Consider the following 23,423-nt stretch of genomic DNA (forward strand, 5'->3'; position numbering starts at 1 on the left):
CATTTTCCTTCTTTTCCCCTCTGCTTTTTATTGTATATTTTTTTCTCTTCGTTACCTAGCTGCGCTCGTCAGGCCAGGTCCGGTGTCGGCTGCGGTCAGTGAAGCCGGATGAGTGACGTCCTCTGCTATCTCCGCTGCACAAGATCAGGGACGTCCCTCATTCAATGCTGCTGCCGCTGTGACTATTCTAAGGTGGCTGCGGTTGGGCTGCCAGCGGCGACCACACTGACCAGCGGCGGATGCAGCGAATGATGAGTGACGTCCCTGATGCTGTGCAGCCGGCAGAGTACGTCACTCATCCAGCTTCACTGACCGCAGCCCGCAAGACCCGACACCGGACCTGGCCTGCCGAGCGCGGCTAAGTAAGGAAGATGGGAAAAATGGATATATCAAAAACGGATGTGAGGGGGGCATGGTGAGAAGGGGGCATGGTGAGAAGGGGGCATGGTGAGAAGGGGGCATGGTGAGAAGGGGGCATGGTGAGAAGGGGGGCATGGTGAGAAGGGGGGCATGGTGAGAAGGGGGGCATGGTGTGAGAAGGGGGCATGGTGTGAGAAGGGGGGCATGGTGTGAGAAGGGGGGCATGGTGTGAGAAGGGGGGCATGGTGTGAGAAGGGGGGCATGGTGTGAGAAGGGGGGCATGGTGTGAGAAGGGGGGCATGGTGTGAGAAGGGGGGCATGGTGTGAGAAGGGGGCATGGTGTGAGAAGGGGGCATGGTGTGAGAAGGGGGCATGGTGTGAGAAGGGGGGGCATGGTGTGAGAAGGGGGGCATGGTGTGAGAAGGGGGGCATGGTGTGAGAAGGGGGGCATGGTGTGAGAAGGGGGGCATGGTGTGAGAAGGGGGGCATGGTGTGAGAAGGGGGGCATGGTGTGAGAAGGGGGGCATGGTGTGAGAAGGGGGCATGGTGTGAGAAGGGGGGCATGGGGTGAGAAGGGGGCATGGGGTGAGAAGGGGGCATGGGTGAGAAGGGGGCATGGGGTGAGAAGGGGGCATGGGGTGAGAAGGGGGCATGGGGTGAGAAGGGGGCATGGGTGAGAAGGGGGCATGGGGTGAGAAGGGGGCATGGGGTGAGAAGGGGGGCATGGGGTGAGAAGGGGGCATGGTGTGAGAAGGGGGCATGGTGTGAGAAGGGGGCATGGTGTGAGAAGGGGGCATGGTGTGAGAAGGGGGGCATGGTGTGAGAAGGGGGGCATGGTGTGAGAAGGGGGGCATGGTGTGAGAAGGGGGCATGGTGTGAGAAGGGGGGCATGGTGTGAGAAGGGGGGCATGGTGTGAGAAGGGGGGCATGGTGTGAGAAGGGGGGCATGGTGTGAGAAGGGGGGCATGGTGTGAGAAGGGGGGCATGGTGTGAGAAGGGGGGCATGGTGTGAGAAGGGGGGGCATGGTGTGAGAAGGGGGGCATGGTGTGAGAAGGGGGGCATGGTGTGAGAAGGGGGGCATGGTGTGAGAAGGGGGGCATGGTGTGAGAAGGGGGGCATGGTGTGAGAAGGGGGGCATGGTGTGAGAAGGGGGGCATGGTGTGAGAAGGGGGGCATGGTGTGAGAAGGGGGGCATGGTGTGAGAAGGGGGGCATGGTGTGAGAAGGGGGGCATGGTGTGAGAAGGGGGGCATGGTGTGAGAAGGGGGGCATGGTGTGAGAAGGGGGCATGGTGTGAGAAGGGGGGCATGGTGTGAGAAGGGGGGCATGGTGTGAGAAGGGGGGCATGGTGTGAGAAGGGGGGCATGGTGTGAGAAGGGGGCATGGTGTGAGAAGGGGGGCATGGTGTGAGAAGGGGGGCATGGTGTGAGAAGGGGGGCATGGTGTGAGAAGGGGGGCATGGTGTGAGAAGGGGGGCATGGTGTGAGAAGGGGGCATGGTGTGAGAAGGGGGGCATGATGTGAGAAGGGGGGCATGATGTGAGAAGGGGGGGCATGGTGTGAGAAGGGGGGCATGGTGAGAGAGGGGTGGGGGAATGATGAGAGGGTAAGGGGGGGGTTGGGTGTAAATGTGGCACACAGGCTGATAAAATGGGAGGAATTATGTGGCACTGGAAGGGGACAGGACCAAACTGAAGTTCAGGCAAAATCAAAGTTAGAGGGATGATATGGCATTTAGTCTTTCATTTATCTTATATGTATAATTTTTTTTTACTTAAATTTCCCTATTAAAATGGGGGTGCGTGTTATACGCCGATAAATACGGTATTTTTTTAACTTTTTAATTACAAAATAAACTCCCCGACCCCTATAATATTTTCCTTTTTCCGTATATTGGGCGGTATAAGGGCTCGTTTTTTGGGCCGTAATATGCTGTTTGTATCGGTACCATTCTGGCATTGATTGGACTTTTTGAACACTTTTTTACTTCATTTTTTCTGGGATATGATGTTATAAACATAAAAAAGAAATTCTGTGATTTTTTTTTTTAATATAAATTTTTTTACGTTAACGCCATTTACCATTCGGGATATAAAATTTTATTTTTTAATAGTAAAGTCAATACCAAATATGTTTATTTTTATTGTGTTTACATATTTTTATATGGAAAAGAGGGGTGATATGAACTTTTAGGATACGTTCACATGGGCGGATTTATTTGCGGGTTTCCCACTGCGTATTTGAAAGGGGGCAGGCTCTTCTCAGCCGTCCGCAGCAGATTTTCCGAGGCGGAATTTACGCTGTGGAAAATCCGCCGCAGCCCCATTGAAGTCAGAAGGGTCTACGGCCGATATTTTTGCAGCGGAAATTCTGCTGTGGACAGCAGAGAAGAGACCGCCCTTTCAAATACACAGCGGGAAACCTGCAAATAAATCCGCCCGTGTGAACGTACTTCTTATATGGAAGGGGTTAATGGGTGTTTTTAAACTTTTATAAAAAAAATTTTTTATACCTTTTTAGATTCATCATTTAGATTCATCATATAGATAAATGCATTTCTGTTGATCAGTGTTTATTTTCTCAATCTCAGTCAGGCTCAATCAAATGCAGATCTATGGGGGAAGCCATGGATGCAGAGGTAAGCCCTCCGGCCCCCTCCACAGGGATCGCCCCCCCCACCCGCGATCACGCCGGAGTTCAGTGCTGCCGCTGTGTATGTGGGCTGCTATTCCCCCTCTTCCCCCCCCCCCCCCCCCCGTTAGATATCCTTGAAAATAACATAAGCAGGTTTACATACCCCAGAATTTCCATTAATCCGGCAATATTTTCCATTTACTAAATGTCACTTATTAAACCATTTATTTAGAAATGAGATGTATATAATCAGGAACATGGTGTAGGGACCCTCCTGCAGTGCGAGGCGTGTATCCATGTATCCATGTTAATTTTCCTTCCAGCTTCCCGGATGTGGGTGTAATATACAAACCCTGCTGACTGGGGGGGGGGGGGGGGGGGTGCGCACAGGGATTTATTACTTCTTTTAGGTGTTTAGAAAGGATCTTTCACCATACGGACTAATTGATATAATTTTCATCCACAGTGTAAAAGGATCACAATCAATTAAGAATTAGTACATTACCAGATATATGTGAGGCCTCTAACTTTAAATAATGGGAAGAGAAGATGAATGTGACATATGCCCCTGGGGATGAAGACTCATGACCAATATGGACATAGAATGCCCCCTATGGGGTAGTGACGAATTCATTTTAGGTGGCGCTGTAACACTACAAATCATGGCTGCGACCATAATATCACAATTAAGTGGTTACATTTTGTTTTAACAAAATATAAATAATAAGAGGATAATTTGACCTTGTAACAACTAACACCATATTGTTTATAGCCAATGTCTGACTATGAAGGGTAAATGTAGCCAGGACCCTAAGAGACACTAACAAAGCGGAAATGGTGTTTGAGAACATTTTGTTGTTGTGAAGAAATGTATATGATAATAGAGGTTAGTGTGCGCGAGATATCACAGGTCTATTAAATGGCTGCTGTTATGTATATAATAGAGGTTAGTGTGCGCGAGATATCACAGGTCTATTAAATGGCTGCTGTTATGTATATAATAGAGGTTAGTGTGAGATATCACAGGTGTATTAAATGGCTGCTGTTATGTATATAATAGAGGTTAGTGTGCGCGAGATATCACAGGTCTATTAAATGGCTGCTGTTATGTATATAATAGAGGTTAGTGTGCGCGAGATATCACAGGTGTATTAAATGGCTGCTGTTATGTATATAATAGAGGTTAGTGTGCGCGAGATATCACAGGTCTATTAAATGGCTGCTGTTATGTATATAATAGAGGTTAGTGTGCGCGAGATATCACAGGTCTATTAAATGGCTGCTGTTATGTATATAATAGAGGTTAGTGTGCACGAGATATCACAGGTGTATTAAATGGCTGCTGTTATGTATATATTAGAGGTTAGTGTGTGTGATATCACAGGTCTATTAAATGGCTGCTGTTATGTATATAATAGAGGTTAGTGTGCGCGAGATATCACAGGTGTATTAAATGGCTGCTGCTATGTATATAATAGAGGTTAGTGTGCGTGATATCACAGGTGTATTAAATGGCTGCTGTTATGTATATAATAGAGGTTAGTGTGTGAGATATCACAGGTCTATTAAATGGCTGCTGATATGTATATAATAGAGGTTAGTGTGCGCGAGATATCACAGGTCTATTAAATGGCTGCTGTTATGTATATAATAGAGGTTAGTGTGCGCGAGATATCACAGGTGTATTAAATGGCTGCTGTTATGTATATAATAGAGGTTAGTGTGCGCAAGATATCACAGGTCTATTAAATGGCTGCTGTTATGTATATAATAGAGGTTAGTGTGTGAGATATCACAGGTCTATTAAATGGCTGCTGTTATGTATATAATAGAGGTTAGTGTGTGAGATATCACAGGTCTATTAAATGGCTGCTGTTATGTATATAATAGAGGTTAGTGTGCGCGAGATATCACAGGTGTATTAAATGGCTTCTGTTATGTATATAATAGAGGTTAGTGTGTGTGAGATATCACAGGTGTATTAAATGGCTGCTGTTATGTATATAATAGAGGTTAGTGTGTGTGATATCACAGATCTATTAAATGGCGGCGGTTATGTATATAATAGAGGTTAGTGTGTGTGATATCACAGGTGTATTAAATGGCTGCTGTTATGTATATAATAGAGGTTAGTGTGTGAGATATCACAGGTCTATTAAATGGCTGCTGCTATGTATATAATAGAGGTTAGTGTGCGCGAGATATCACAGGTCTATTAAATGGCTGCTGTTATGTATATATTAGAGGTTAGTGTGCGTGATATCACAGGTCTATGAAATGGCTGCTGTTATGTATATAATAGAGGTTAGTGTGTGTGATATCACAGGTCTATTAAATGGCTGCTGTTATGTATATAATAGAGGTTAGTGTGCGTGATATCACAGGTCTATTAAATGGCTGCTGTTATGTATATAATGGAGGTTAGTGTGCGCGAGATTTCTCAAGTCTATTAAATGGCTGCTGTTATGTATATAATAGAGGTTAGTGTGCGCGAGATATCACAGGTGTATTAAATGGCTGCTGTTATGTATATAATAGAGGTTAGTGTGTGAGATATCACAGGTGTATTAAATGGCTGCTGTTATGTATATAATAGAGGTTAGTGTGCGCCAGATATCACAGGTGTATTAAATGGCTGCTGATATGTATATAATAGAGGTTAGTGTGTGTGATATCACAGGTGTATTAAATGGCTGCTGTTATGTATATAATAGAGGTTAGTGTGTGTGAGATATCACAGGTCTATTAAATGGCTGCTGTTATGTATATAATAGAGGTTAGTGTGCGCGAGATATCACAGGTCTATTAAATGGCTGCTGTTATGTATATAATGGAGGTTAGTGTGCGCGAGATTTCTCAAGTCTATTAAATGGCTGCTGTTATGTATATAATAGAGGTTAGTGTGCGCGAGATATCACAGGTATATTAAATGGCTGCTGTTATGTATATAATAGAGGTTAGTGTGTGTGATATCACAGGTGTATTAAATGGCTGCTGATATGTATATATTAGAGGTTAGTGTGCGCGAGATATCACAGGTCTATTAAATGGCTGCTGTTATGTATATAATGGAGGTTAGTGTGCGCGAGATTTCTCAGGTCTATTAAATGGCTGCTGTTATGTATATAATAGAGGTTAGTGTGCGCGAGATATCACAGGTGTATTAAATGGCTTCTGTTATGTATATAATAGAGGTTAGTGTGTGTGATATCACAGGTGTATTAAATGGCTGCTGATATGTATATAATAGAGGTTAGTGTGTGTGATATCACAGGTCTATTAAATGGCTGCTGTTATGTATATAATAGAGGTTAGTGTGCGCGAGATATCACAGGTGTATTAAATGGCTGCTGTTATGTATATATTAGAGGTTAGTGTGTGAGATATCACAGGTCTATTAAATGGCTGCTGTTATGTATATATTAGAGGTTAGTGTGTGAGATATCACAGGTCTATTAAATGGCTGCTGCTATGTATATAATAGAGGTTAGTGTGTGTGATATCACAGGTCTATTAAATGGCTGCTGTTATGTATATAATAGAGGTTAGTGTGCGCGAGATATCACAGGTGTATTAAATGGCTGCTGTTATGTATATAATAGAGGTTAGTGTGCGCGAGATATCACAGGTGTATTAAATGGCTGCTGTTATGTATATAATAGAGGTTAGTGTGTGTGAGATATCACAGGTCTATTAAATGGCTGCTGTTATGTATATAATAGAGGTTAGTGTGCGCGAGATATCACAGGTGTATTAAATGGCTGCTGTTATGTATATAATAGAGGTTAGTGTGTGAGATATCACAGGTGTATTAAATGGCTGCTGTTATGTATATAATAGAGGTTAGTGTGCGCGAGATATCACAGGTCTATTAAATGGCTGCTGTTATGTATATAATAGAGGTTAGTGTGTGTGATATCACAGGTGTATTAAATGGCTGCTGTTATGTATATATTAGAGGTTAGTGTGCGCGAGATATCACAGGTCTATTAAATGGCTGCTGTTATGTATATAATGGAGGTTAGTGTGCGCGAGATTTCTCAGGTCTATTAAATGGCTGCTGTTATGTATATATTAGAGGTTAGTGTGCGCGAGATATTACTGGTCTATTAAATGGCTGCTGTTATGTATATAATAGAGGTTAGTGTGCGCGAGATATCACAGGTCTATTAAATGGCTGCTGTTATGTATATATTAGAGGTTAGTGTGCGCGAGATATCACTGGTCTATTAATGATAGAATAAACTATGTGCGACTCTAAATCTCTATTAAATGTTAGAATCACGTGTTGTGGGTGATACAATATACGGCTGATTATATACTGAGTGTGAATATATAGGTTTGTGTAATGCACCATTTCATATCCAATTAAATAACATTGATCATTTTAGTATTTAGGGTTAAGATTTGAATTCATCTGCTTAAACATGGCTGCCAGGATCAAAATGGAGACTCGCTTCTCTCCGCTTCATTCTGATCCAATCAGAATACACAACATATTTAACCCCCCCCCCCCCCTCCCCCTTCATTTCCGTGAGTCTACAGGCAATTGACTCAACCGAAATGAAGAAAAGGCAAAGTGCCCCCATCATCATATTCTGGGGAACTTACCTTTAATTTAAAATAAATGGTCCACATATTGTGTGCACCCTCACGACACCTACCCAATGAGCAAATATAATTATGTAACTTCACTTTCATTGTATTAATGTGGATATTAGTGAATATTTGCTAATGATGGCGACAATTATTTAGATGATCACGGTAAGAAAAACATCTCGATCATTGATTGTTAAGAAACGTGTCTCTGGAACATTTTTTTTTTTTTATGTTTGGGGGGTGGGGTATTTAATAATCTCATTATAGTATGAAGGATTTAGCTCTTTAATTTTAAGGAAGCTTCTACTTTTCACTTCAGTTACAATTCTAATTATTATTATGAGTATTATGATTATTATGATTATGATTATTATGATTATTATGATTATTATGATTATTATTATGAAGTACATTTACCTTGACTTGGTACATTCTGCTCTGTGATGCTAATAAGACGTTCACAGTGAGCTGAAGAAGAAAATGTTTACATGAAGCTGCAAAGATGTGCAAAATCATTCAGCAGGCATCCCGTGCAAATGCCTGGGGGGTCCTGAAACCCCCCATGTCGGCGATCGCCACAAATCACAGATCAATTCAGATCAATTCTCTGGTGACCCGATAGCCCGGAAAATAGGGATGATTGGAGATGTCAGAGACAGCCCCAATCATCCTGAGGGTTAGGAGCGAGGTGATGTCGCCTCCTCCTATCCCCTGCCATTGGTCAGTTAGGACTAATCGACCTATGGCAGTTGGGGGTGGGGTTACAGTTGAAATTACCGCTCTGCCCGCCCTTGGATGTCAGGCAGAGCGGAGGGGAAGATGGCAGCGGGTACCGGAGCAGTTCAGGATGGCAGCGGGACCGGGGGTGAGATCTGCGGAGGCAGCAGGGAAGATCAGTGGTAAGTGAACTTCACTGCTGCCTTCTAGGAGTTGCCAAACTACAACTCCCAGCATGCCAAGACAGCCAAAGGCTGTCTGGGCATGCTGGGAGTTGTAGTTGTGCAACATCTGGAGGGCCACAGTTTGGAGACCGCTATACAGACTGTCCAGGCATGCTGGGAGTTGTAGTTCTGTAACGTGGCCCTTCAGATGTTGCTGAACTACAACTCCCAGCATGCCTGGACAGTCTGGGCATGCTTGGAGTTGAAGTTTTGCAACATCTGGAGGGCTACAGTTTGGACACCACTACACAGTGGTCTCCAATCTGTTCTCCAGTTGTTGCAAAACTACAACTCCCAACATACCCTTCGGCTGTCTGGGCATGCTGGGAGCTGTAGTTTTGCTACAACTGGAGGCACACTGGTTGGGAAACAATGAGTTCAGTAACAAACTCTGTTTTGCAACCAGTGTGCCTCCAGTTGTTGCATAACTACAACCCCCAGCATGCACGGACAGCCAAGGGCATGCTGGAAGTTGTAGTAGTATGGCTCCAGTTGTTGCCCTTCTGCTGTGCGTGAAAGCTGGGGGTTGTTTTGCAACAGCTGAAGGAACACTGATTGCAAAACACTGAGAGTTTACCTAACTCAGTGTTTTACATCCGTGTGCCTCCCAGCTGTTGCATAACTGCAACCCCCAGCATGCACGGACAGCCAAAGGGCATGCTGGGAGTTGTAGTTTTGTGACAGCTGGAGGTTCTGCTGCTCCCCCCCCCCCCCCCATCTACCCCATATCTGGATGTAAAATGCTCTGCGGGTGCAGAGGGGTGTAGTTTCCAAAATGGGGTCACGTGGGGGGTCCACTGTTCTGGCACCATAGGGGCTTCCTTAAAGTGACATGCCCCCCAAAAACCATTTCAGCAGAATTTGCTTTCCAAAAGCCAAATGTGGCTCCTTCTCTTCTGAGCATTGTAGTGCGCCCGCAGAGCACTTGACATCCACACATGGGGTATTTCCATACTCAGGAGAAAATGCCCCCAAAAATTGTAACCCCATCTCTTCTATTACCATTTTGTAAAAATTTGAAATTTGTGGGGGGAAAAATGCTTTTTAGTAAAAAATAAAAATACATTTTATTTACACATCAGACTTTAACAAAAAGTCGTCAAGCACCTGTGGGGTGTTAAGGCTCATTGTACCCCTTGTTACGTTCCTTGAGGGGTGTATTTTCCAAAATGGTATGCCATGTGGGGTTTCTGCTGTTCTGGCACCATAGGGGCTTCCTAAATGTGACATGCCCCCCAAAAACCATTTCCGCAAAATTCACTCTCCAAAATCCCATTGTCGCTCCTTCCCTTCTGAGCCTCTACTGCGCCCGCCGAACACTTTACATAGACATATGAGGTATTTCCTTACTTGAGAGAAATTGGGTTACACATTTTGGGGGATCTTTCTCCTGGGTCTACAAGAAAATGCGAGTGTAAAAAATGCAGATTGTGAATTTTCTCTTTCACTTTGCTGCTATTCCTGTGAAACACCTAAAGGGTTAATGTGCTTACTGAATGTCATTTGGAATACTTTGAGGGGTGCAGTTTTTATAATGTGGTATCTTATGGGGTATTTCTAACATGAAGGGCCCTCAAATCCACAAAACTGACCTGGACCCTGAAAAATTCTGATTTTGAAATTTTTGTGGAACATTACTGCTGAACTTTGAAGCTTCTGATGTCGCCCAATAATCCAAAATGTCTTCTTTATCTTTGCATCATAAACTTACATTTTATATTGATTCCCATAAAACATGTTATTTGGAATGTCCATTTAGAGAGCTTCAAAGTTAGAAAAATGCTAAATTCTAAAATTTTTCATGAAATTTTGGGATTTTTCACCAAGAAATGATGCAAGTAATGACGGAAATTTACCACTATGTTAAAGTAGAATATGTCACGAAAAAACAATCTCGAAATTAAATTCATAAGTAAAAGCATCAGAGTTATTAAAGTGACAGTGGTCAGATGTGCAAGAAAGGGCTCAGTCCTTAAGGGGTTAAGGACCAGAGCACTTTAAGCATTAATAACTCTGATGCTTTTACTTATGAATTTAATTTCGAGAGAGTTTTTTCGTGACATATTCTACTTTAACATAGTGGTAACATTTTCGTCATTACTTGCATCATTTCTTGGTGAAAAATCCCCAAATTTCATGAAAAATTTTAGAATTTAGCATTTTTCTATCGTTGAAGCTCTCTAAATGGACATTCCAAATACATTTGATATTGATTCCCATATAACATGTTAAGTTTATGATGCAAAGATAAAGAAGACATTTTGGATTATTGGACGACATCAGAAGCTTCAAAACTGAACTGGTCCCTGAAAGATTGGAAAATTGGGGGGGGCTTAGAAATACCCCATAAATGACCCCATTATAAAAAACTGCACCCCTCAAAGTATTCAAAATGACAATCAGTCAGTGTGTTAACCCTTTAGGTGTTTCACAGGAATAGCAGCAAAGTGAAGAAAATTAAAAATCATAGTGTAAAAATTTGCATGTTCTCGTAGACCCAGTGTTTGAAGAGGGGTAAAAGGAGAAAATACCCCCCAAAAGTTGTAACCCCATCTCTTCTGGGTATGGAAATACCCCATGTGTGGATGTCAAGTGCTCTGCGGGCGCACTACACTGCTCAGGAGAGAAGGAGCCACATTTGGCTTTTTGAAAGCAAATTTTGCTGAACTGCTTTTTGGGGGGCATGTCGCATTTAGGAAGCCTGTATGGTGCCAGGACAGCAAAAAAAAAAACATGGCATACTATTTTGGAAACTACACCCCTCAAGGCACGTAACAAGGCATCCAGTGAGCTTTAACACCCCACAGGTGTTTGACGACTTTTTGTTGGATGTGTAAATTACATTTATAAACTTTTTTCCACTAAAATGCTGTTTTTTGGGGCGGGCTTTTTTCCTATTACCCCTTGTGAAAATGGAAAATTTGGGATAACACCAGCATTTTAGTGAAAAAAAAAAAATAATTTTCACGTCCAACTTTAACGAAAATTCTTCAAAGACCTGTGGGGTGTTAAGGCTCACTGGACCTTCTTGTTAAGTTCCGTGATGGGTGTAGTTTCCAAAATGGGGTCACTTGGGTGGATTTTTTATTTTTATTTTTTTGCTATGTCAGAACCACTGTAATGATCAGCCATTCCTGTGCAAGTTTTGGGGGTCTTTTTATTTTCACAAGAGGTAAAAGGAAAAAAAATAATAATAATAAAGTATGGGGCAACACCAGCATGTTAGTGTAAAAAATGTAAATGCTGGAGTAGACCCCCAACAGCTGGAGGCCCTGTTTTGGAAACACTGCTGTACGAGACGTTTCTCATTTTTATTTGGGGGGGGGGAGGAGCGCCTGTGTAGGGTGTGTGTGTAGTGTTTTACCCTTTATTTTGTGTTATAGTCTAGTGTTTTTTAGGGTACAATCACATGGTCGGGTTCCCAGTGAGTTTCCCGCTGGGAGTTTGAGCTGTGGAAGAAAATTAGCTGCATCTCAAACTTGTAGCGAGAAACTCTCACTGTAAACCCGCCTGTGTGAGTGCACCCTGTACATTCACATGGGGGGGGGCAAACCTCCAACTGCTGCAAAACTACAACCCTCAGCATGCCCTTCAGCTGTCATTGCATGCTGGGAGTTGTAGTTTTGAAACTCTGATGCCACTGCCCCCTCCACTTGCCTGTTGCCGGTCCCCGCTGCCCCCTCCACTTGCCTGTTGCCGGTCCCCGCTGCCCCCTCCACTTGCCTGTTGCCGGTCCCCGCTGCCCCCTCCACTTGCCTGTTGCCGGTCCCCGCTGCCCCCTCCACTTGCCTGTTGCCGGTCCCCGCTGCCCCCTCCACTTGCCTGTTGCCGGTCCCCGCTGCCCCCTCCACTTGCCTGTTGCCGGTCCCCGCTGCCCCCTCCACTTGCCTGTTGCCGGTCCCCGCTGCCCCCTCCACTTGCCTGTTGCCGGTCCCCGCTGCCCCCTCCACTTGCCTGTTGCCGGTCCCCGCTGCCCCCTCCACTTGCCTGTTGCCGGTCCCCGCTGCCCCCTCCACTTGCCTGTTGCCGGTCCCCGCTGCCCCCTCCACTTGCCTGTTGCCGGTCCCCGCTGCCCCCTCCACTTGCCTGTTGCCGGTCCCCGCTGCCCCCTCCACTTGCCTGTTGCCGGTCCCCGCTGCCCCCTCCACTTGCCTGTTGCCGGTCCCCGCTGCCCCCTCCACTTGCCTGTTGCCGGTCCCCGCTGCCCCCTCCACTTGCCTGTTGCCGGTCCCCGCTGCCCCCTCCACTTGCCTGTTGCCGGTCCCCGCTGCCCCCTCCACTTGCCTGTTGCCGGTCCCCGCTGCCCCCTCCACTTGCCTGTTGCCGGTCCCCGCTGCCCCCTCCACTTGCCTGTTGCCGGTCCCCGCTGCCCCCTCCACTTGCCTGTTGCCGGTCCCCGCTGCCCCCTCCACTTGCCTGTTGCCGGTCCCCGCTGCCCCCTCCACTTGCCTGTTGCCGGTCCCCGCTGCCCCCTCCACTTGCCTGTTGCCGGTCCCCGCTGCCCCCTCCACTTGCCTGTTGCCGGTCCCCGCTGCCCCCTCCACTTGCCTGTTGCCGGTCCCCGCTGCCCCCTCCACTTGCCTGTTGCCGGTCCCCGCTGCCCCCTCCACTTGCCTGTTGCCGGTCCCCGCTGCCCCCTCCACTTGCCTGTTGCCGGTCCCCGCTGCCCCCTCCACTTGCCTGTTCCCGGTCCCCGCTGCCCCTTCCACTTGCCTGTCGCCGGTCCTCAGGTATGTCCGTCCCCCCTCCTGCAGCTCTCAGGGTCCTCTTCCCCCGCTCTGCCCGGACTCCTAGGGGCGGGGGATCTGAGCTTTGGTCCCTGTGTCATCTGACTGAAGTGGTGAATCAGTGATCGCTGATCGGGACCATTCACAGATGTTCCTGGGTTGTGTTGCGGAACTTGTCTCCTGCCGGTAACAGCGGAACTTCTGCCTGTTAACCCATGCGATGCCGCACATTACCGCGTTAACGGAATGACTTCTATAAACGTTGGGTTATGCTGGTAACATCCTGACGTTTAATCAATGATACATTAACCCTTTCCCACACAATGACTTCTATAAAGAATATGAGAGAGACGATAAGATTATATTCTGGTCTCTTTATAATCATTTGTCCAGATCATCGGTAATGACTTGTGAAGGCTCCTCCTCCCTTCTACATCATCGACCTCATATCTGGTGAATTGTTAGTTTTCATGACGGTCATAATATGGTCAAAATTATATATTTTTTAAAATAATTCATAAATGAATTATTTAAAATAATTACCCCTACAAGTATGTGGGAGGAGTTATGCAGATCTTAATGTGTCTCATGTTCCTCTTAGGCTCCGCCTCCTCCTCTTGTGCTCCAGGATTTGCGCAGTTGGGTTGTTCGCCCGGATTCAGATCTTGTTCTCATCAATAAACCCCCAGGCCTCCCCACACACGGTAAGTGAGACCCCTGATCCCTGCCCCTCCCCCTATCCCTCCCCCCACACGGTAAGTGAGACCCCTGATCCCTGCCCCTCCCCCTATCCCTCCCCCCACACGGTAAGTGAGACCCCTGATCCCTGCCCCTCCCCCTATCCCTCCCCACACACGGTAAGTGAGACCCCTGATCCCTGCCCCTCCCCCTATCCCTCCCCACACACGGTAAGTGAGACCCCTGATCCCTGCCCCTCCCCCATCCCTCCCCACACACGGTAAGGGAGACCCCTGATCCCTGCCCCTCCCCCTATGCCTTCCCACACACGGTAAGTGAGACCCCCCCCGATCTCTCCCTACATACAGTAAGTGAGACCCCTGATCCCTGCCCACACACGGTAAGTGAGACCCCTGATCCCTGCCCACACACGGTAAGTGAGACCCCTGATCCCTGCCCACACACAGTAAGTGAGACCCCTGATCCCTGCCCACACACGGTAAGTGAGACCCCTGATCCCTGCCCCTCCCCCTATCCCTTCCCACACACGGTAAGTGAGACCCCCCCGATCTCTGCCCCTCCCCCTATCCCTTCCCACACACGGTAAGTGAGACCCCTGATCCCTGCCCACACACGGTAAGCGAGACGCCCCCCGATCTCTCGCTACATACAGTGAGACCCCTGATCCCTGCCCAAACACGGTAAGTGAGACCCCGATCTCTCCCTACATACAGTAAGTGAGACCCCTGATCCCTGCCCCTCCCCCGATCCCTCCCTACACACGGTAAGTGAGACCCCCCCCCCGATCTCTCCCTACATACGGTAAGTGAGACCCCCCCCCCTATCCCTCCCCACACACGGTAAGTGAGACCCCTGATCCCTGCCCCTCCCCCATCCCTCCCCACACACGGTAAGGGAGACCCCTGATCCCTGCCCCTCCCCCTATGCCTTCCCACACACGGTAAGTGAGACCCCCCCCCGATCTCTCCCTACATACAGTAAGTGAGACCCCTGATCCCTGCCCACACACGGTAAGTGAGACCCCTGATCCCTGCCCCTCCCCCCCCCTATCCCTCCCCACACACGGTAAGTGAGACCCCTGATCCCTGCCCCTCCCCCTATCCCTTCCCACACACGGTAAGTGAGACCCCTGATCCCTGCCCACACACGGTAAGCGAGACGCCCCCCGATCTCTCGCTACATACAGTGAGACCCCTGATCCCTGCCCAAACACGGTAAGTGAGACCCCGATCTCTCCCTACATACAGTAAGTGAGACCCCTGATCCCTGCCCCTCCCCCGATCCCTCCCTACACACGGTAAGTGAGACCCCCCCCCCGATCTCTCCCTACATACGGTAAGTGAGACCCCCCCCCCCCTATCCCTCCCCACACACGGTAAGTGAGACCCCTGATCCCTGCCCCTCCCCCATCCCTCCCCACACACGGTAAGGGAGACCCCTGATCCCTGCCCCTCCCCCTATGCCTTCCCACACACGGTAAGTGAGACCCCCCCCCGATCTCTCCCTACATACAGTAAGTGAGACCCCTGATCCCTGCCCACACACGGTAAGTGAGACCCCTGATCCCTGCCCCTCCCCCCCCCTATCCCTCCCCACACACGGTAAGTGAGACCCCTGATCCCTGCCCCTCCCCCTATCCCTTCCCACACACGGTAAGTGAGACCCCTGATCCCTGCCCACACACGGTAAGTGAGACCCCTGATCCCTGCCCACACACGGTAAGTGAGACCCCTGATCCCTGCCCACACACAGTAAGTGAGACCCCTGATCCCTGCCCACACACGGTAAGTGAGACCCCTGATCCCTGCCCCTCCCCCTATCCCTTCCCACACACGGTAAGTGAGACCCCCCCGATCTCTGCCCCTCCCCCTATCCCTTCCCACACACGGTAAGTGAGACCCCTGATCCCTGCCCACACACGGTAAGTGAGACCCCTGATCCCTGCCCACGCACGGTAAGCGAGACGCCCCCCGATCTCTCGCTACATACAGTGAGACCCCTGATCCCTGCCCAAACACGGTAAGTGAGACCCCGATCTCTCCCTACATACAGTAAGTGAGACCCCTGATCCCTGCCCCTCCCCCGATCCCTCCCTACACACGGTAAGTGAGACCCCCCCCCCCGATCTCTCCCTACATACGGTAAGTGAGACCCCCCTGATCCCTGCCCATACACGGTAAGTGAGACCCTAAATCCCTGCCCAGCCCCCGGCCTCCCCACACAAGGTGCATACTGACCCCCCAGTACCAGTCTCTCTCTTGTCGCCCTCAGGTGGCCCCTCCGTGCGCCATAGTGTTACCTCACTGCTCCCGACGCTGTCACAGAAGCTGTTTGGAAGAGGGGAGGAGCCTCTGCGGGTGTGCCACCGCCTGGACAAGGACACCAGTGGGGCATTACTTCTTGCGCGAAGCCACGAGGCCGCGGAGCGCATACAGAGACTAATGCGAGAGCGCAGGGTCCACAGGGTGTACTGGTGAGCCCCGCCCCTAAAGGCCTTAACAGTCCCGCCCCCTGTCATTCCAAAAAGGCTGTGATAGCCCCGCCCCCGTCTGTCATCCCTAAAGGTCCTGACAGCTCCACCCCCTTGAATGACATAACTCTCTGGTTGCAGGGCCGTCTGTCTGGGGGTCCCGGCCCCACTGGAGGGTATTGTGGATATTCCGATCATGGAGAGAGAAACGTCCGGACCGCAGAGACATTATAAGGTGCTGTGTGTGTGTGTGTGTGTGTGTGTGACGGCTCTGCCCTCTCCTGTGTGTGTGTGTGTGACGGCTCTGCCCCCTCCTGTGTGTGTGTGTGTGTCGGCTCTGCCCTCTCCTGTGTGTGTGTGTGACGGCTCTGCCCTCTCCTGTGTGTGTGTGTGTGTGTGTGTGTGTGTGTGTGTGTCGGCTCTGCCCTCTCCTGTGTGTGTGTGTGTGTGTTGGCTCTGCCCTCTCCTGTGTGTGTGTGTGTTGGCTCTGCCCTCTCCTGTGTGTGTGTGTGACGGCTCTGCCCTCTCCTGTGTGTGTGTGTGTGTGTGTGTGTGTGTGTGTGTCGGCTCTGCCCTCTCCTGTGTGTGTGTGTGACGGCTCTGCCCTCTCGTGTGTGTGTGTGTGTGTGTGTGTGTGTGTGTGTGTCGGCTCTGCCCTCTCCTGTGTGTGTGTGTCGGCTCTGCCCTCTCCTGTGTGTGTGTGTGTGTGTGTTGGCTCTGCCCTCTCCTGTGTGTGTGTGTTGGCTCTGCCCTCTCCTGTGTGTGTGTGTGACGGCTCTGCCCTCTCCTGTGTGTGTGTGTGTGACGGCTCTGCCCTCTCCTGTGTGTGTGTGTGTGTGATGGCTCTGCCCTCTCCTGTGTGTGTGTGTGTGTGTGTGTGTGATGGCTCTGCCCCCTCCTGTGTGTGTGTGTGTGTGTGTGTGTGTGTGTGTGTGTGTCTGCTCTGCCCTCTCCTGTGTGTGTGTGTGACGGCTCTGCCCTCTCCTGTGTGTGTGTGTGTGTGTGTGTGTGTGTGTGTGTCGGCTCTGCCCTCTCCTGTGTGTGTGTGTGTGTTGGCTCTGCCCTCTCCTGTGTGTGTGACGGCTCTGCCCTCTCCTGTGTGTGTGTGTGTGACGGCTCTGCCCTCTCGTGTGTGTGTGTGTGTGTGACGGCTCTGCCCTCTCCTGTGTGTGTGTGTGTGACGGCTCTGCCCTCTCCTGTGTGTGTGTGTGTGACGGCTCTGCCCTCTCCTGTGTGTGTGTGTGTGTGTGACGGCTCTGCCCTCTCCTGTGTGTGTGTGTGTGTGTGTGACGGCTCTGCCCTCTCCTGTGTGTGTGTGTGACGGCTCTGCCCTCTCCTGTGTGTGTGTGTGTGTGACGGCTCTGCCCTCTCCTGTGTGTGTGTGTGTGTGTGTGTGTGACGGCTCTGCCCTCTCCTGTGTGTGTGTGTGTGTGTGTGTGTGACGGCTCTGCCCCCTCCTGTGTGTGTGTGTGTGTGTCGGCTCTGCCCCCTCCTGTGTGTGTGTGTGTCTGCTCTGCCCCCTCCTGTGTGTGTGTGTGTGTGTGTCTGCTCTGCCCTCTCCTGTGTGTGTGTGTGTCGGCTCTGCCCTCTCCTGTGTGTGTGTGTCTGCTCTGCCCTCTCCTGTGTGTGTGTGTGTGTGTGTGTGTGACGGCTCTGCCCTCTCCTGTGTGTGTGTGTGTGTGTGTGTGACGGCTCTGCCCTCTCCTGTGTGTGTGTGTGTGTGTGTGTGTGTGACTGCTCTGCCTTCTCCTGTATGTATGTGTGTGTGTGACGGCTCTGCCCTCTCTCGTGTGTGTGTGTGTGTGTGTGTGACTGCTCTGCCCTCTCCTGTGTGTGTGACTGCTCTGCCCTCTCCTGTGTGTGTGACGGCTCTGCCCTCTCGTGTGTGTGTGTGTGTGTGTGTGACGGCTCTGCCCTCGTGTGTGTGTGTGTGTGTGTGTGTGACGGCTCTGCCTTCTCCTGTGTGTGTGTGTGTGACGGCTCTGCCTTCTCCTGTGTGTGTGTGTGTGTGTGTCGGCTCTGCCCCCTCCTGTGTGTGTGTGTGTCGGCTCTGCCCTCTCCTGTGTGTGTGTGTCGGCTCTGCCCTCTCCTGTGTGTGTGTGTGTGACGGCTCTGCCCTCTCCTGTGTGTGTGACGGCTCTGCCCTCTCCTGTGTGTGTGACGGCTCTGCCCTCTCCTGTGTGTGTGACGGCTCTGCCCTCTCCTGTGTGTGTGACGGCTCTGCCCTCTCCTGTGTGTGTGACGGCTCTGCCCACTCCTGTGTGTGTGACGGCTCTACCCTCTCCTGTGTGTGTGACGGCTCTGCCCTGCCCCCTCCTGTGTGTGTGTGTGTGTGTGTGTCGGCTCTGCCCCCTCCTGTGTGTGTGTGTGTGTCGGCTCTGCCCCCTCCTGTGTGTGTGTGTGTGTGTGTGTGTGTGTCGGCTCTGCCCCCTCCTGTGTGTGTGTGTGTGTGTGTGTGTCGGCTCTGCCCCCTCGTGTGTGTCGGCTCTGCCCCCTCCTGTGTGTGTCGGCTCTGCCCCCTCCTGTGTGTGTCGGCTCTGCCCCCTCCTGTGTGTGTCGGCTCTGCCCCCTCCTGTGTGTGTGTGTCGGCTCTGCCCCCTCCTGTGTGTGTGTGTGTGTGTGTGTGTGTGTGTGTCGGCTCTGCCCCCTCCTGTGTGTGTCGGCTCTGCCCCCTCCTGTGTGTGTGTGTGTGTGTCGGCTCTGCCCCCTCCTGTGTGTGTGTGTCGACTCTGCCCCCCCCCTGTGTGTGTGTGTGTGTGTGTGTCGGCCCTGCCCCTTCCTGTGTGTGTCGGCTCTGCCCCCTCCTGTGTGTGTGTGTGTGTGTCGGCTCTGCCCCCTCCTGTGTGTGTCGGCTCTGCCCCCTCCTGTGTGTGTGTGTGTGTCGGCTCTGCCCCCTCCTGTGTGTGTGTGTGTCGGCTCTGCCCCCTCCTGTGTGTGTGTGTGTCGGCTCTGCCCCCTCCTGTGTGTGTGTGTGTGTGTCGGCTCTGCCCCCTCCTGTGTGTGTTTGTCTCTGCTCTGCCCTCTCATGTGTGTGTGACGGCTCTGCCCTGCCCCCTCCTGTGTGTGTGTGTGTGTGTGTGTGTGTGTCGGCTCTGCCCCCTCCTGTGTGTGTGTCGGCTCTGCCCCCTCCTGTGTGTGTGTGTGTGTGTCGGCTCTGCCCCCTCCTGTGTGTGTGTGTGTGTGTGTCGGCTCTGCCCCCTCCTGTGTGTGTGTGTGTCAGCTCTGCCCCCTCCTGTGTGTGTGTGTGTGTGTGTGTGTGTGTGTGTGTCGGCTCTGCCCCCTCCTGTGTGTGTGTGTGTCGGCTCTGCCCCCTCCTTTGTGTGTGTCGGCTCTGCCCCCTCCTTTGTGTGTGCGTGTGTGTGTGTTGGCTCTGCCCCCTCGTGTGTGTGTGTGTGTGTGTGTTGGCTCTGCCCCCTCCTGTGTGTGTTGGCTCTGCCCCCTCCTGTGTGTGTCGGCTCTGCCCCCTCCTGTGTGTGTCGGCTCTGCCCCCTCCTGTGTGTGTCGGCTCTGCCCCCTCCTGTGTGTGTCGGCTCTCCCCCCTCCTGTGTGTGTCGGCTCTGCCCCCTCCTGTGTGTGTCGGCTCTGCCCCCTCCTGTGTGTGTGTGTCGGCTCTGCCCCCTCCTGTGTGTGTGTGTGTCGGCTCTGCCCCCTCCTGTGTGTGTGTGTCGGCTCTGCCCCCTCCTGTGTGTGTGTGTCGGCTCTGCCCCCTCCTGTGTGTGTGTGTCGGCTCTGCCCCCTCCTGTGTGTGTGTGTCGGCTCTGCCCCCTCCTGTGTGTGTGTGTCGGCTCTGCCCCCTCCTGTGTGTGTGTGTCGGCTCTGCCCTGCCCCCTCCTGTGTGTGTGTGTGTGTGTGTGTGTGACTGCTCTGCCTTCTCCTGTATGTATGTGTGTGTGTGACGGCTCTGCCCTCTCTCGTGTGTGTGTGTGTGTGTGTGTGTGACTGCTCTGCCCTCTCCTGTGTGTGTGACTGCTCTGCCCTCTCCTGTGTGTGTGACGGCTCTGCCCTCTCGTGTGTGTGTGTGTGTGTGTGTGACGGCTCTGCCCTCGTGTGTGTGTGTGTGTGTGTGTGACGGCTCTGCCTTCTCCTGTGTGTGTGTGTGTGTGTGTGTGTGTGTCGGCTCTGCCCCCTCCTGTGTGTGTGTGTGTGTGTCGGCTCTGCCCCCTCCTGTGTGTGTGTGTCGGCTCTGCCCCCTCCTGTGTGTGTGTGTGTGTGTGTGTGTCGGCTCTGCCCCCTCCTGTGTGTGTGTGTGTGTCGGCTCTGCCCCCTCCTGTGTGTGTGTGTGTGTGTGTCGGCTCTGCCCCCTCCTGTGTGTGTGTGTGTGTGTGTCGGCTCTGCCCCCTCCTGTGTGTGTGTGTGTGTGTGTGTGTCGGCTCTGCCCCCTCCTGTGTGTGTGTGTGTGTGTCGGCTCTGCCCCCTCCTGTGTGTGTGTGTGTGTGTCGGCTCTGCCCCCTCCTGTGTGTGTGTGTGTGTGTGTGTGTGTGTGTCGGCTCTGCCCTCTCCTGTGTGTGTGTGTGTGTGTGTCGGCTCTGCCCCCTCCTGTGTGTGTGTGTGTGTGTGTCGGCTCTGCCCCCTCCTGTGTGTGTGTGTGTGTCGGCTCTGCCCCCTCCTGTGTGTGTGTCGGCTCTGCCCCCTCCTGTGTGTGTGTCGGCTCTGCCCCCTCCTGTGTGTGTGTCGGCTCTGCCCCCTCCTGTGTGTGTGTGTGTGTGTGTGTGTGTGTCGGCTCTGCCCCCTCCTGTGTGTGTGTGTGTTGGCTCTGCCCCCTCCTGTGTGTGTGTGTGTGTGTCGGCTCTGCCCCCTCCTGTGTGTGTCGGCTCTGCCCCCTCCTGTGTGTGTGTGTGTGTGTGTGTGTGTGTGTGTGTCGGCTCTGCCCCCTCCTGTGTGTGTGTGTGTGTGTGTGTGTGTGTGTGTGTGTGTGTGTCGGCTCTGCCCCCTCGTGTGTGTGTGTCGGCTCTGCCCCCTCCTGTGTGTGTCGGCTCTGCCCCCTCCTGTGTGTGTCTGCTCTGCCCCCTCCTGTGTGTGTGTCGGCTCTGCCCCCTCCTGTGTGTGTGTGTGTGTGTGTGTCGGCTCTGCCCCCTCCTGTGTGTGTGTGTGTGTGTGTCGGCTCTGCCCCCTCCTGTGTGTGTGTGTGTGTCGGCTCTGCCCCCTCCTGTGTGTGTGTGTGTGTCGGCTCTGCCCCCTCCTGTGTGTGTGTGTGTCGGCTCTGCCCCCTCCTGTGTGTGTGTGTGTCGGCTCTGCCCCCTCCTGTGTGTGTGTGTGTCGGCTCTGCCCCCTCGTGTGTGTGTGTGTGTCGGCTCTGCCCCCTCGTGTGTGTGTGTGTGTCGGCTCTGCCCCCTCGTGTGTGTGTGTGTGTGTCGGCTCTGCCCCCTCGTGTGTGTGTGTGTGTGTCGGCTCTGCCCCCTCGTGTGTGTGTGTGTGTCGGCTCTGCCCCCTCCTGTGTGTGTGTGTGTGTGTGTGTGTGTGTGTGTGTGTGTGTGTGTCGGCTCTGCCCCCTCCTGTGTGTGTGTGTGTGTCGGCTCTGCCTCTCCTGTGTGTGTGTGGGATGGCTCTGCCCTCTCCTGTGTGTGTGTGTGTGTGTCGGCTCTGCCCCCTCCTGTGTGTGTGTGTGTGTGTGTGTCGGCTCTGCCCCCTCCTGTGTGTGTGTGTGTGTGTCGGCTCTGCCCCCTCCTGTGTGTGTGTGTGTGTGTGTGTGTGTGTCGGCTCTGCCCCCTCCTGTGTGTGTGTGTGTGTGTGTCGGCTCTGCCCCCTCCTGTGTGTGTGTGTCGGCTCTGCCCCCTCCTGTGTGTGTGTGTGTGTGTGTGTGTCGGCTCTGCCCCCTCCTGTGTGTGTGTCGGCTCTGCCCCCTCCTGTGTGTGTGTCGGCTCTGCCCCCTCCTGTGTGTGTGTGTGTGTGTGTGTGTGTGTGTGTGTGTCGGCTCTGCCCCCTCCTGTGTGTGTGTGTGTGTGTGTGTGTGTGTGTCGGCTCTGCCCCCTCCTGTGTGTGTGTGTGTGTGTGTGTGTGTGTGTGTGTCGGCTCTGCCCCCTCCTGTGTGTGACAGCTCTGCCCTCTCCTCAGATGTCTCTGTGTCCTCGGTTCCGCGTCTCTTTGGACGGTTCGGTGCAGCGATGTCGGGTCAGCAGTTCGGCACATGAGGCGGTCACACGGTATAGGACGCTGGGGACCTCATCGGGGGCGGCACTACTGGAGCTACATCCACTGACAGGTAGATCGGGGCTCAGCCGCTGACAGGGGGGGGGGAAGAGAGAGGGGCTCAGCCTGTCTCTGACCCTCTCTATCTGTCTCTGTAGGAGTGAAGCACCAGTTGCGGGCCCATCTCGCCCTCGCGTTGAACTGTCCGGTTCTTGGAGACCACAAGTATTCGCACTGGGGTCGCCTGGCTCCGCAGGTAATGGCTGTATAAGTATGTGCCCCCTGTGAGTTCATGGTCATGTGATGGCCCTAACCCCGCCTCCCTCCCTGCAGAAGCTGCCGCCCCATCTTCTCCGTGCTCTGGCCCTGTTGGGCCCTCAGACTCGCTCCCTTCTGCTCCATCTTCATGCCGCCCAGATCGTGCTGCCGCCCTCTGATGGGGGAGACCCCATAGTGCTGCGCTGCTCTCCCCCCAAACACTTCATGAGGACTCTCCGTAAACTGCAGCTGCGGGTCCCCAGCCTGACAGACAGCGAGGGGCCCCCGGAGGACCAGGTTATGTAGACACCAGAGGATTATGGGACAAGTTTATTAAAGTTACAGAGAGATGGTCAAGCGTAATAAGCCCAGAGGAAGATGGCGGCGCTCATCATGATCAGGGCGTGGACGTTCACCAGCCGCACCTGTCGGGGGTCTTCCTGGATGTTGGGGAGGGCCGGGGCCACTTTCTCCTCGGGATCAAAGTCACTCAGTCCTGAGGGGAGAAGAAGCGTCAGAAAATAAAACCTATTACAGAGTAACAAAAATCCCCTGAGTGGTGGGGCTGTGGGTGGTGGTGGGGCTGTGGGTGCTGGGGGTGGGGCTGGTG

At 52.0% G+C, this 23,423-nt stretch overlaps 2 protein-coding genes across 2 annotated transcripts in view; one reads left to right on the forward strand and one right to left on the reverse strand.

Annotated features, from left to right (window-relative positions):
• The first annotated feature begins 72 nt into the window (after window positions 1-72).
• Window positions 73-23,365, forward strand: RPUSD4 (RNA pseudouridine synthase D4). The gene is made up of 8 exons (XM_056552344.1): window positions 73-362; window positions 2,950-2,997; window positions 13,862-13,964; window positions 16,231-16,432; window positions 16,571-16,664; window positions 22,481-22,628; window positions 22,714-22,811; window positions 22,889-23,365. The coding sequence occupies exons 2-8, from the start codon at window positions 2,974-2,976 to the stop codon at window positions 23,117-23,119; spliced, it is 900 nt and encodes a 299-aa protein (XP_056408319.1). The 5' UTR covers window positions 73-362; window positions 2,950-2,973; the 3' UTR covers window positions 23,120-23,365.
• SLC5A2 (solute carrier family 5 member 2) overlaps window positions 23,167-23,423 on the reverse strand; it is a 47,571-nt gene continuing 47,314 nt past the window's right edge. Inside the window, exon 15 of the mRNA XM_056552343.1 lies at window positions 23,167-23,309. Coding sequence (XP_056408318.1) covers window positions 23,167-23,309 — 143 coding nt within the window. The remainder of the gene's footprint in view (window positions 23,310-23,423) is intronic.

This window comes from Hyla sarda, unplaced genomic scaffold (genome assembly GCF_029499605.1).
Source record: "Hyla sarda isolate aHylSar1 unplaced genomic scaffold, aHylSar1.hap1 scaffold_1537, whole genome shotgun sequence".
Lineage (NCBI taxonomy): Eukaryota > Metazoa > Chordata > Amphibia > Anura > Hylidae > Hyla > Hyla sarda.